Source organism: Argentina anserina, chromosome 6, assembly GCF_933775445.1.
Source record: "Argentina anserina chromosome 6, drPotAnse1.1, whole genome shotgun sequence".
Classification (NCBI taxonomy): Eukaryota; Viridiplantae; Streptophyta; class Magnoliopsida; order Rosales; family Rosaceae; genus Argentina; species Argentina anserina.
The window spans coordinates 23,496,362-23,511,459 of record NC_065877.1 but is presented as its reverse complement, the minus strand read 5'-3'; the positions used below and the strand labels follow the sequence as shown (position 1 = coordinate 23,511,459).

Sequence of the window (15,098 nt, the reverse complement as noted above, 5' to 3'; positions counted from 1 at the left end):
GCTCATAAGCACTCCTGCCAAAAAAAAAATCAAACTAGGGACTTACAGATACTAGGAATAATAAGGCAAGCTACAATAGTTTTAGCAAAGAGTTTATTTTAGGCATAAATGCCGATTTGCACCCCAAACTTGGCTGAAATTGTCAATTTGCACCCCGAACTTGTATTTGAGTCAATTTACCTCCTAAACTTGGTAAAAATTGCCGATTTACACCCCGAACTTGTATTTGAGTCAATTTACCTCCTAAACTTGGTAAAAATTGCCGATTTACACCCCGAACTTTTATTTGAGTCAATTTACCTCCTAAACTTGGTAAAAATTACCGATTTGCACCCATCCGTTAAATTTAACTATTTCTATCCAATTTTGCGTCACATGTCATACATTTAAGGGGTAATATTGTCATTATATATTTATTCATATTGAATAATGAAATAAATTAATAAAATTACTTAAGAGGAACACTTGCTACAATGTTTGTTTTTTCGAAACATGTTATTGATTTATATATTTATTATTTTATGTGATATAGTATGTTAAAAGATATTAGAAAAAATATAAATAAATAAATACATTGAAAATTAAAAATAAATGTGTGTTCCGAGAGAATTACTATTCTACCATTGTGTGTGTCTTAACCTTATTAGGTTTCCTGTTAGAGATAGATTCGCATATCTGTAATAGATTAGGACTCCGAATTCTACGGGATTGTGGTTATGTAATGCCTATATATTGGCCTCCTTATCAATCAATAAACGGTTACGTTCTATTCTATTACATCGTTATTATTCTCGTTTTATTCATCCTCCAACGATGTGTACATATAAAAATATATTTATACACAACACACTATATTTGAATGAGTGGGTATATTGAATATATAATTCAAAGTAGGGTTAAGTAGGTAGAAAAAAATATGTAAATAAATAATTTGATTAACAAAATAATCCTCATTTAAAAAAATATTTTTATTTATTTTTAAGAAAAATATAAATAGAAAATGACAACATTACCCCTCATGTGCTTGACATGTAACGCAAAATTGGATAAAAACAGTTAAATTTAACGGATGTGGTGCAAATCGGCAATTTTTACCAAGTTTAGGAGGTAAATTGACTCTAATACAAGTTCGGGGTGTAAATCGGCAATTTTTACCAAGTTTATGAGGTAAATTGACTCAAATGCAAATTCAGGGTGCAAATTGACATTTTCAGCCAAACTTGGGGTGCAAATCGGCATTTATGCCGTTTATTTTATAAGCCAATGGGAAAAGTACTGGAATGAAATCAAAAATAAAGACTGAAAAACAGTATGACACTTATAAGTCTTCTTGTAGAACTCATTGTAATCCTCTAGTGACTTCCTTAGGATTGCGAAGCTGCACATACCAATTTAGGATGGTGAGTAATCAACAAAAGAGTAGCTAATGTAAGCAGAGCACACAACTAAATACATAACTTCTCACACTCACCCATATTGGTTGTGTTTTGTTAGTCGGATCCCAGTCCTAGTATTTCTCAACAACAGTCTTTGTTTTCTTCTTATTCTGTAACAGTTAATTCATAAACAGGGGATCAATCATGCACAAAAAGCTATTCTGAAACTTAGCTAGTAGAGAGAATAACACCAGTTAATGATTGACAAATCAAAGACATTGCAAAACATATTAGTACCTCAGTCTTGCCTTCTTGCTCATCTTTCTTGGACTCAATTGAATCCTAATCAACCTCAACCTGAAATGAATTAGCCTCAATATACCTCAATATCATAGTCACTGAACTTATTACAAACATAGAAACATTGAAAAGATAGGTTGAAGGACACTCCCTTCTTTAGTATATCCCTCTTCCTGCCATGTGTAAATAGGAAAAGAAACAAATTGTGAATAGTTTTTCACAAGCTTCTAAATACGTTCTAGATGAGAAAAACCTTTGTCATCACGCTGCAAGAAGGGACATAAGTAAGTACTTTCAAAAACGTGATACTAAAACCTCAAGAAGCCACAAAAGTGGTTCAAAGACTTGAGTACTTTTCTACTGTAAAAGCAGAAATAATGTCAAGATACACCGGAAAAATTAGTGGGATGAATTTAAGTTTATAATAAGGGAGAAATAGTCCTGAGTACCTCTGTTGTAAAGTGAGAAGAAGCCAGCGGTCCAAGTAATCATTAAAATGGTTTGCCTTTAGTCTCTCAATCATCATCAAGCATCCCAATATCCCAGACCCTCCATGACCTTCTCTACTAGTTAGTATTGGTGTTTGTCTATAACTGCATGAAATATAACACAATTACATGAAAAACACTCATTCCTAACAAACTGACATGCATTAAGGGTGAAAACATAGGTGATTATATTTTATAAAGAATAGAATCGATTACAGTCATCTATCCAACAGAAGCATGTTACTTGAAATAGCCTACAAAACAACAAGCATATGATCAGCATTTTCAGACTTTTTAGAACGGAATGATGTCCAGGATCACCTTTAATCTAACAATTACATCAACAAAAAGCACAAGGTTTTCCTCACTGACCCTTCACCAAAATATCTAGAATCCATATCTTGAAGAACATCGACTTGTACACCCAACACAATCTTCCATTCATACCTAAGCAAAAATAAATTTGAAACTTCACAACTACCAGGGCAGATAAACCGACTTGAGAAACCCACTAAACAAATTAACCAGTAAAATTGTCACTCAAAATGATTTTACTTAGTAACACATATCAACCGAACTTGTTAGGGAATTATAAGTTGACACGACCACTAACAAGTCGAAGCGTCACATATCTGCACCCGATTATGATCATAGAACCCGACCCAGATCCAAACAATCCAAGTCGCACCTCCATAGATTTGACGACCCCAGCCCTTCCTTCATTGAATCGATGTGGCAAACCGCCGCTGATCTTTCTCCGATCAGCCCAGAGGAGGCCAACTCACAAACACCCACACAGAGGAAACAAGACTTGTCAGATGACGGCGAAACGGCTAGCCGCCAGACAGAGTTAGAGAAGGTTGGTTTTTTGCAAATGGCAAGGGTTACCTATCGAATTCTTCAGAAATCCAGCAAAATCTGCAAATCGGAGGAATTTAATTTAATCGGAGGAGGTTGGTTTTTTTCTCAGCCTAGTTTTTGACTCTTGTTTCTTCAGGGAGAAGAGGAGTATTATATGGGGACGGGCCAAATATACCTACACAGCATGCGCGTGATATGTGCATTATGGAGACGGAGATTGGGCACTTTCTTTGTTCCTTATTATTATTCACGCTGCACATATAAAATATTTAAGGGGAGACGGTCACCGTCGCAACATCTAAAATTGGAACGGAACAATCATGGCTGTCCCCATTAATGTTATATGGGTACGGAAATCAACTTTGTTCCCAATGAGTCCGTGCCCATTGCTTCCATAGCTAGTAGTGTACTATCCCTTAATTAGACTTAAATGATTCTTGTTTTACCAGTTAAATGGAAGTCTTGCAGAACATGATTGTATTTGAGAGGGATATACTTTTGAACTGCATCAAAGGAAAGCGAAAACAGTGATGGAAAACCAGCTGGGGTATTTGAAGGGGAGTCCTGCCTGCTGTGGTGTCCTGCATGCAATTAGTTTGTCTCCAATATGCACTCCACAAAAAATTAGAAATGCCATAGTTGTACATTAAGATGCACGTAAGAAGCACTATAACAATTGTTTTTGATTATATCTAACAGCTAGATTTTAGCAGAGCTGCGTTCAATCACAATGCATTCAACTGATTCAAGTGTATATTCATGTCCGGTTAAACAGGTAATTTGCACACTATTATTTTTCATTGCGACGATTCATGATTGATTTTGTGGTTTTACATTATTTTAGGGGATTTTGTGTTTTTATATAGATTGATGGAGATTGAACGGTTGAACCTCTTTACACACTCATCCTAGCTAGGTTCACTTGCACCAGTACTGTGCAAGTCAAGTGCCATAAGAGATTCAATCATTCAATATTGACGTTAGTCGTGTGATTATTTTGCTTCTTACTTGATGTTGCTGTTGCATCATCAAACTGGTTACGATGACGGAAAACATATATGGTGCATTCTTCATTTCTTTGCCAAATCTTGATGCCAAGACACGATGCCAAAGTTACATATTGAAACAACCTATGTTCAATTTATTTTCATCATTTAATTTGGTCACTGATATATTGTACAAATTGTAGGTAGAGAGATTTCAAAGAACACAATAAAGTTGCTGATACTTTAGGTGATGCCAATACAGTAACAAACACAATGCTTTCAACAAAAGAAATTAAAATAAGATAGATTTCAGACAGCAGACAGAATATGTAAGTAGGTGTTTCTGAGGAAAGAAGAACAAATTTCATGGCAAAATTTTGCTACAATTGAAGCAAACAGTGTGGAAGATCCCAAATCCCAAGTACATAGTTTACAACAGAAAAATGATGCATTTTATTTCAGCAGCAACAAACTTGATATTTTTTTATTTGCCTTTTATTTATTTTACAAGACGAAGACAGCAGCAAGCAGCCCTTGATCTTGGCAGGCTAACCGGGGCTCAAATGCTCAATCTTTTATTGCCATTAGGTATCTACAAATTAAGTTGCCGGTTCTATTGGCATTGCGAATCGGCAAATGGGACCAATGTTTTAAAAGGCTAAGGTGTAACCGAGGCGTTTTCGGAAGAGTCTCACTAAGGCGTAAGCCTTATATATGAATTCATATACTTGTGCATTCATTAGTCTTATATATAATATGATTTGTAACCAAAATATACATGATAAGTGGTTATTCCTTCATAACAAAAATCACACTGCATAATATAAATCCATATATCAAATTACTAATTAGTCTTAAAATAAATAAATAAACAAAAAAAACAAGAACAATGTTTGAACTAACTTTAAACTTCAAATCGTCATCATCATCAATTAGAATATCATCATCTAAATCATCACCTCCACCACCGACACCCATGGCAGGCCTTGGGGGTAAGCCCAAGAGGCATGGGCCTAGAGCCCCAAATTTTTGAGGGCCCAATATATATATATATATATATATATATATATATATATATGACAAAAAATCAGTTTGTATTTTGGTTTTTGTGTTTCGTCTCCTCTTCGGCACAATTCTTATAGTACACCTAACTCTTATATCAGATCTCTCCTTCATTCAATCCAATTTTCAAAAAAAATTTGTCTTACAAGGTAAATAATTTATCTATTATTTCTTGCTTTCAATACTTTAATTTCATCTGATTAGACATTGCTTTACTCTTATTGTGAATACAGTAAACCCTAACATACTACTGTATTTTTTGAAAGTTTGGGAATGGAAGAATGGACTGAATGGTTATTATGGTTTGCAATTTTACATAATTATCAATTGTCTATTCTCTCTAGTCTCTATTGATCTGCTATTGATTTGCTATTTTCTGTTCAACAATGATGAATATCGTCTTATTGACTTTAGATCATAAGTTATATTTGGATGAGTAATCAATCAGTTGGAAAGTTACTATGTTAGACTAGTTTGTTTGTTTGGTTTGCATAATTGTCCTATATATTTAGTAGTTTTATTGAGTATGTTCTTGTTTTTTATTTTTTCTTTATTATCTGTTGTTGTTGAAGAAGATTTTCTACTTTTTATTCTTAGTTTAAGAGGCCCTAACTTTTGTGTTGCCTATAATAGCACTCAAAATGTGAGGACTCGCCCTGCCGACACTTCCAACAACATCACATCCAACACCAACATAAATTTGATAGAGAGGATTGGTATATGTGGTCTTTTTAAAGTCTCAATTCTAAAATCTAAAAGACCAAATTTAAAAAATTTATCTATTAAAACAAAATCTTGAACTAAAAAAAAAAAAATTGATGCATTCGCCTTTCGCACCTCGGTGCAATTAAGACTAAGGCCTTTTAAACATTTTGAGGCGCCGACCCTTAAACATTGAATGGGACAACGGTGATTGATGTGCAACCGGTGGAGAATGCAATCTTGATGATAATAGTGCGAGCAGGGCAGCTGGTAACCATTTGATCCCATGCCAGCTGGCCATCATAATCTACCAAATAAATCCGACATGCATCTTCCAATCCATCAAGCCTAGCCTCACTGTCTCCAAGCCTTCAATGGACTCCCTTAGCTTGTTGCCGGAACATGTTAATTGGTTTTGACAGGCACAAACACTATGTCCTGACTTAATTATGGCGTCTGCGACAAAGTTTTGTTCATGTACAGTTGTGCACTTTCATGCATGTCATCGATACTACTTGTATCAAATAAGGGCGATTTTGTCTACCATTATCTTTTAGATATGTTCCTCTTCTATTTTCAGGGAAAAAAATCTTCAAATTATCTCTCTATTATATATGAATGAAGTTCTTTTTCTTGAAGATCACACGACACATTATTTCATATTATAAACCCTCCTCTCTTAAGTCAGTTAAGTGTATGATCAAAATCTTTTTCGTGAATATCGCACATAACACACAATGTGTTGGGATCTAATGTGGTAATCAGAATAAAGAAAGCTGGCTATATTATAAAGGAACAAAATCAGCACCTATTCCGCTCAAGAAAATTGAGTGTGACAAATGCTTGACATCTGAACTTGTACATGCTTATGGAAACTAACAATTTTACATGTTGATAATGATGTGTGTAAAAGGAACCGTATTGATAGATCGTTGGTTAAAACGTCTATAATAAACCATGTAAAACATCATCGTTAGTATAGAATAAGCAATGATCGTTCTTTCCGGGGAATTGAAGGGAACTCTAAACTTTTAGTGTTAACAAATAATATGGGGTTTGAGATTGATTATTAACTACTAAAATAAAACCTAAATTACTATTATATGATCGACTTCTCTTTAACAAACTTAAACCAAATTTACCATTACACCACATAATTACAAGTTCGAACCTATCATGCATTCTAATTCTACCAATTACGTACTTTTTAGACACCAATACAATTAGAGCCTTAGGGGATCATCTAATCATGCAAGATTTCAATTAACATTTAGATTGACTTATGGCCTAATCTAAATTTGCATGCAATCAAATTCAATAACACTTAGAGTAGAAATCAAATAAGATTACAGTTAAGCATCAAATCTTTGTTGGAGACATGTTTCATGTATGACGTCACCCACCATGGTTTCACATGCAAATTTCCAGAATTTTTACCACTTTTAATCAACACAAACCGAACCTACTTAGGACATGATTCGATTTGTGTCAATATGGTTGATGAATCTAGCACTCAAACACAATCTTAGGGACTATATCCAAGCACTAAATTCATATGCACATATCTGAAAATTATCTAAAAGTATGAGAAATATGATTAGAACACAACAATAGAAATACAAACTCATTAATTATAGGAAACCATCAATTTGGCAAAGAACCAAAAATCCAATAAAACAATATGAAAATTTTGATTCTTAATACAAAACAATAATCCCACACAAACATCATACTACAATCTTCATAGAAAAATTATTGTAAAAAATCAAAAACGAACAAACCCGTGGAGAAGAGTTGCGAGAATCACACGTTGTAGGAACCTTGGAGGTGTGTCTTCAATGGTAATTTTCGGTGGAGATGGAATTTGTATATGGGGGAGAGTGGCTTGCTGTTTTGGTGAAGGATGTTTGAGGTAGTATTTTGGTAGAGGTTTGGCTCTTGAATGCAAATGAGAAGTCTCCTTATTTGAGAGATGAAGCCATGTATATATAGAGGAAAGAATGAGGGTAGTTGCATCTTTCCTCATATTATAATACAATGCTTTAATCCCTTAAATCATGACATGTTTTGTTCCTTAAAACATGTCATGATTTATTCCCTAAAACATGCCATGTTTTATTTCCTAAAACATGCCATGTTTTATTCCCTAAAACATGCCATGTTTTATGCCTTTAATGATCATTTTTAATTGTTGCATGACTTGGCTCCATCTCTTTTTCTTTAATTATCTCTTCAATCAAATTTGAAAATAAGAAAATAAAATTATAAGTAAGAGATAATTAGTTTCAAAACATAACAAGGATTCCTAGTCAAACTAGGACTCTAGACAAATTATGCATTTTTAACTCATGTAAGCACAAAAATGCATCCAATACCGCTCAAGACTCTTACTACGACTTAATGACTCAATAGTACAACAATAAGGGCTAAGCAAAGTACAAATTGAGGTAAAAACATGTTAAAAACATCGCACAAAATGCTCATATCACGTATAAATAGCAACACATGTCAAAATTAAATACATTCTCTTTTATCTGTTTGAGTTATGAGGGCAACGGCAACACATGTTGAACCTGCATTGCATTTTTTTTTTTTTGAGAAATTTACATTGCATTCATGTACGTTCCTGCAAAATTAGTAACTAAATTGCCTCTTATCATGAAGTTTGATATTAAGGGCCCTTATAAAAGAAAGAACTCTTTTCATTTTCTGTAAGGGACTAAATGGGATAACTCAAGTTGTAAGAGCACTATTACGTAGAAAGTGTGTTATCAGATTCTGGGTTTGAATCACGATAATGAGATAGTTTTGAAACTTTTGATATTTTATAGAAAAAAAGACAAAAAAATAAAAAAATAAGAGTATTGTTTGAATTTCAACCCTAAAGTTTGAAAATTTAACCCAATAGGTCATCAACAACAAAACTATATTACGTTATAAAACTTCGACTTTAGGAGTTATGGGCTGATAAAAAGAACAATTTTGAAGCATCAGAATGTCAAATTATGTGATCTGAAGAATTCTCTACACAAATTTTAAGACTAATTGACCAATAAAATTTCTCATAATTTAGGTATTATGAACATTTCCTTTTCTATGGACCGTCATTTATTTTAAATAAAATAATAAAGCATCGCCACAGTTTAAAGTTAACATTATTCTATTCCTTCACAAATACTTATCCTCCCTCATTCTAAATCATATCTCCAACAAGCTCTATTGCTCCTCTATAGTCATTAATTACTTCTCCAATCTGCAGTATGCATCACTTCATCTACTAGATTTTGAAAACTATGGCTCTAATTAGGCCTACCTCGAAGCTAAGCTCCTCGAACGAACTGATCTGCATCACAAATGTCTAGTCATAGGTGAGAACCTGCTTCCTGCCTATGCACTTTATAATTAGTCTTTCTATCCATTTGTTCATTTTAATTAGAACCCTTAATCAAATTGATGTCGACTCTGACTAAATTAGAATTTAATCCATTTGTATCTGCATTCCAGCTAATTTGCATAGAAACAAACACAGTAATTTCTGATGCATTATATTGCTTTAAATTAATGTCTCAAAAGTGGCAAATATATCTATATTAATTGGATGCTTTGTACAAACTTCAAAAAAGTCGTTCCCGACAATAAAATCTAAAATGAAGTGAAATTATCAATCTCCAATATCAGAGTAGTGCCAACAGCATATTATTGTCTGCTTTAAACAATTAATCCACACTTAGCTAGTATCAAGTATCAACTCATTTTCTAATCCACAACGATTCTTCCCCGATTGAGTGTGGAAAAAAGAAAAAGATCATCATCGAAAAAACGAAAATAAAAAAGAGTTGACAAGTAAAAGTTGATTACACATTATATCCATAAAGCGGCCCTAATGCATATTGACCATATTATAAACAGGATTAGATGCTTGATTAGTCAACTGTTTTAATATGTCATCATTTACCTGGATGCATGTAAAACCACTAATCAAAATATGGATGTAAAGTTGATGAGTTTTTTTGTTAGACCATCTTCAACAGTTTCTCTAAAACTCAAATAATCCATATTATAGAGAAAAAATATCAATTTTTTTAAACTCAAACAGCTCATCTAAACCGTCATCTATAATAAATTAATTAAATGAGAATAGAGAGAAACAAAATTTCTATATTTGTAGTATAATTTTGAAAACAATCTCTAAACTTTATTTTTTACAAAAAAAAAATTCACTCTCCATCTTAAAAAAAGTAATGATTTATCTCTCCTATTAGAGGGAGACTAGCCATTAATTGGTATAAATTATGTCATTATGAGATTTAGTTTGATTTTTATTTAATTATACATATTTGTATTTAATTTTATATAATAGAATAGATGAGCTGTTGGAGTTAAAAAAAAATTTTTAGAAATTTGATTAATAGAGAATTTTTAAATGAGTTGTTGGAGATGCTCAAACAAAATGGAAGGACGGAGGAGATGACAATAATTTTACATCCACTTTACATGCACATATTATGAGGTCGATCGTTAATACTACACATTCGCATATACGAAGCTTAATTAAGTTAAGCATGCAGACAATTTATACATCTCGACATCAAACACGGACGTATGACTATTATGTTCAACATGCATGTAAAAATCTATCTAGCTCGTTCTACTATATATCTTGGGAGTATGAGAGATTTAAAGCTTAGGGCTGAATGCTTAGCTGTAGCCGCCCTCATAATAGATGCATAAATCATATATATGGAAATCAAAACCCGAACATCATACAAATAGAAACGAAAATAAAATGGGACTGGGGATATAAAATTATGACGGAATTCGAGCCTTTTCACGAGGGTAAGGTAGGAAACAAAGTCAAATTGTGCTTGAAGATATTGTAAACAAACATTATTGAACATTTACAATGTTCCATGAAAGCTTCATCTTATAGGTTCGGCCAAACTTAGTGGTGCATAACTGAGCCAAATTATTGAATTGAACCCTAAACTATTCTCTCTGAAGCTTCTTAGAGGGTAATTGGTGGTTCTTCTTATGAAAATTTATCTTCTTTAGGCTAGGATTTATTCTTGTGGCGACAACAATAATAAAATAAAATAAAAAGAAACCTAACATTATGTAGGGGCAACAATTTTAAGTTGAACTATTTAACTTTTATTTAAGAAATTAAGGAAAATTACAACAACAACAACAACAAAAACGCCTCTCGGCGACCAATAAAGACGAAATCTATATCAAGCTTCTTGGGAGGGATACCGGAGCAGAAAAAGGGCGCTAGGAGAGAGTAATTCATGAAGTAACCGCATCAACAAGGAATTAGTTTCTCAAAAAATATGAGAAATAAAGATATTCTCGAATGAGTCCATCAACGATTAAAATAAAAAGCATAGTTTGATGGCACCAAGGAAATTCACAACTTGTGCAATGATAAACCAGAGAAGAAACGACTTAAAAAGTTTTGGCCAATCTAGTGAATATAAAGATAAAAAGTTTTGGAAAGGTTGGTTTTGTAGTGGACAGCAACACTGCAACAAAGCAGATGCAAGGAGAGTTAAAAGTTCACACACTTTTCCTGTTGTCTCTTCCATTTTCATATAGCAAAATCCAGGTTGGTGATCAGACACATATATTTGTGGGTATCAAACAATTATTCACATATAATTCCAAAATTATGCCTTAGGAAAGATATGATATGGAGGGGAGAGGAGAACATAGAACCCAGTTGTCATCAATTCTCTCACACTACTTCAGTTTCTCAGTTCATTTCCATATATGAATAATTTCATTTGTGTATAAACAAAAGATAGAAATGGACTCTAGAAGGTTTAGTTGGGGTTAATGGGCATCCATCAATCATGCAAAATTCATTATCTAATGATTGAGAAAAAGATATTTTCTTTTACAAAATTAGATTATTCTCACTTGTTTTCAGAAAATATTCTTGCAGTGTTTTGTGATGTTTCTGTTGGGTGTTGCTTTATTTTCTAGCCACTGCCCACAAGCATAGATTCTCTCTTTCTCTGTGACAAGAGCTCTTAGGGATGGATGAATGTGCTCTTCTCTCCCCTTGATTGATTCTCTATGCTGTCTCCCTACTTTTGTCATTTTCTTAACCCTCTCCTTTTCATTGATGCCTTCCTCTTTTGGAGCTCATAGGCGGTTTTTGGCGCAGTGTATAGCTGTTGTGCACACCTTTGCTCCATAGCGGTCTGCATATTCACACATGTTTTATTCCATTTTCTCACATCCCTTCTGGTTATAAATAGAGCATTGCCATCCTGAGTTTTCTACATTGCAGTATTAGCCTTCTTCTAGCTCATTGCAATAGGTGGGGTGTTGAGCAGAGTTAATCGAAAGGAGAAGATGAGCTATTCGCGTTCTAATATGTCTTCTGGTTTGTTTCTAGACTATATATCATAGCACCTCTCATTGCCTCAAGTTGCTCAAGTTCTTTCTTTCTGAGTATTAATTAGTTCTTAACTACACTTCACTCCATCAGGCTACTTAGTTTCACTTGCTAAATCCTAGTAATTCGTATCACCTTTAAATTATATGATTGCTGAGTAGCAACTTGTTCATACGAAACTCAGGTAGCCGAACTGCTCGAAGAACACTTGACTTTGGAAGAACACATGTTGTGAGGCCCAGAGGGAAACATCAGGCAACAATGGTCTGGCTGCATGGACTGGGGGATAATGGCTCAAGGTATTGTTTTCTGTTCCCATTCTGAACTGATTCAGTTGTCATGAGTGATATATATTTATTAATTGCAAAAGCTTCTGAAGTCCTCTATATGCAAAGTTGCAAACTGCTTCATTGTTGCATTTAGTTCATCATTGAGTTTGGTATTTATTAAGCATCAAATTCAGCATACAACCCTTTTTTTTTTCTCTTTGCATGATCTCGTGTGAGAGGTTGGTGAAAACTCAAATATTATGTTTTTTCTTCTTCTATTTTTGGTGTTATTCTGATTTGCTATCAGCAGTCGATGTTCCGTTCTTTCTCTATCAAGTACATTTCCTGAACATGAATGTGTGCCAAAATGTCAACATCCTGAGGTGGATGGAAGCTTGATATGGCAATTCAAACGCTAAGAATCGTTCTTTTTTTTAGAATAATTAATTCGATTAGACTTGATAGAGCAGCAGCGCCGTCAGCGTGAAAGCTCGATCGTGTGTCCATGTTGATTCTTGTCTGATTGATGTTGACTAATTAGCTTAATCTGGAAAGCCTTGATTGGGAAATGGTATATTCCAAGTTCATGACTTGGGGACCACTAGCTCACTTTGTTCTCCAAATGGGAAACTACAATTAACTGAACCAAGTGCTTTAGCTGCAGATATGCATATTAGACGTAGTAAACTAGTAACTACAGACTCATTTTTGCATGATCAGCAAATAAGCTGATTCTATTCCCTTGATCCTCAAGTGATTGCGGTATTATTGTTAGTTTATTAATCACTGGGGCTTGCTTATGTTGATGCTTTCTGAAACTGTGTGATCCCAGTTATGCATAGGCAACAATGCTTAGAATTTGCCATAAGGCTAGTTGAGTTTGAAAATGTTGCAGAAGCTACAATTGAAAATTAATTTTTATTTTAGCTGTTAAAATGCAATTAATTTCTGATTAGAATTCTTAAAAATTGGATTTCTCATTATCTACTCCTTGTTGCAGTGCATCTCAGCTCTTGGAATCTCTTTCTCTCCCAAATGTAAGCATATATGTACCTTCAGTAGCTCACATTTTCATGTCTTCATTCTTGGCTATGTCACTGATACTAGTTCACTTGCCTATCTGAGTAACAGATAAAATGGATCTGTCCAACTGCACCTACTCGTCCTGTGGCTATACTTGGTGGTTATTCTTGCACTGCATGTAAGTTCCTATGTTCATCAAATGTGTATCACTGTAATATTCATAACCGTACCACTTATATCTCTTAATCTTATGCTGTTTTATGTTGATAAAAATATTCTGAATGGTTATGACTGTTTATCAGGGTTTGAAGTGGGAGAGCTATCAGAAGATGGCCCAGATGATTTGGAGAGTTTAGATGCTTCAGCAGCACATATTGTGAACTTGTTGGCAGCTGAGCCAGCTGATGGTATTTTTTTAAACTAATTGAAAATGATCAACCAGCTGTGATCTATCATATTCTGATTCAATATTTTAAAGATGTGATGTATTGATGGTTTGCATTGCTGAAATATTGACTAGCATATTACTTTATCATGTGACAGTTAAAGTCGGTATTGGAGGCTTTAGTATGGGTGCTGCAATGGCCCTTTATTCTGCAACTTGTTATGCTATGGGCAGGTATGGCAATGGCAACCCATACCCTCTCAATCTGAGGGCAATTGTTGGACTAAGTGGTTGGCTTCCAGGAGCAAGGTATGAGTTCATATCATACATGTAGATAATGAAGAAGCTATAAGAATTAAGGAGTATAATTTTCCATCTGCTGAGTGCAGTTTATATGCTTAAAGACTTTCGTGTTCAATCATGCAGGAGCTTAAGAAACAAAATAGAAGGGTCACATGAGGCTGCAAGGCGTGCTGCGTCACTACCCATTTTGCAGTGTCATGGAAATGGTATGTCTGAAAATTCTTATGCTGATATCTCAATTCTCATTTATCTGGAAGGTTTCTTAAAGAACTGCTATATGTGCACATGACAAGATGGTAGTTGCACCAGTGCTTTCATTTTTATCTTGTTGAAGCTAATATATACTTTTGTGCTGTTGTAGCTGATGATGTTGTCCCCTACATGTATGGAGAGAAATCAGTCCAGTGCTTGAATTCAGCAGGATTTCGATTCCTCTCATTCAAACCCTTCGATGGGTAGTGTTTCAGTTCCTATACCAATCAACATGTTCTTTTTGCATTTTTTCACAATGCTTAACTGATAGAACTTGAGTAATTTTCTAAATGTTAGGTTGTATTCTGCAGGCTTGGCCACTATACAATCCCTAAAGAGATGAATGAGGTCTCCAATTGGCTTACTGCAAGGCTAGGACTCGAAGGTTATCGCTCCTGAATCTGGCAGTCGTATTCGGAGCTAAAGTGATAGTAGCTAACAATAATGGGTGAGAAACGGGCAAGTACAAGTAGGCAGTATACAGAATGAGGCATGGAGAGTATATATTATAGCTACATTTTACCAGAAATTCACTTGTGTTCTGTCTTCCTTTACATATAAGTTTTGGGTGTGCTATTTATTCATTACACTTTGGTTCTGTTTTGGGTGTATTTTGTATTCATTTATGTGATACTATTATAATAAGTTGTAGTCTTTCTTCTGCTTGCTCTCTTCTCTCCCTCTTGTC

At 34.2% G+C, this 15,098-nt stretch overlaps 1 protein-coding gene across 1 annotated transcript; it reads left to right on the top strand.

Annotated features, from left to right (window-relative positions):
- The first annotated feature begins 11,800 nt into the window (after positions 1-11,800).
- Positions 11,801-15,055, top strand: LOC126799097 (uncharacterized). Its single transcript, XM_050526216.1, has 9 exons — positions 11,801-12,166; positions 12,363-12,477; positions 13,448-13,484; positions 13,579-13,648; positions 13,773-13,877; positions 14,014-14,164; positions 14,282-14,364; positions 14,520-14,613; positions 14,722-15,055. Exons 1-9 carry the CDS (start codon positions 12,136-12,138, stop codon positions 14,807-14,809), a joined length of 774 nt encoding a protein of 257 aa, XP_050382173.1. The 5' UTR covers positions 11,801-12,135; the 3' UTR covers positions 14,810-15,055.
- Positions 15,056-15,098: the final 43 nt, after the last annotated feature.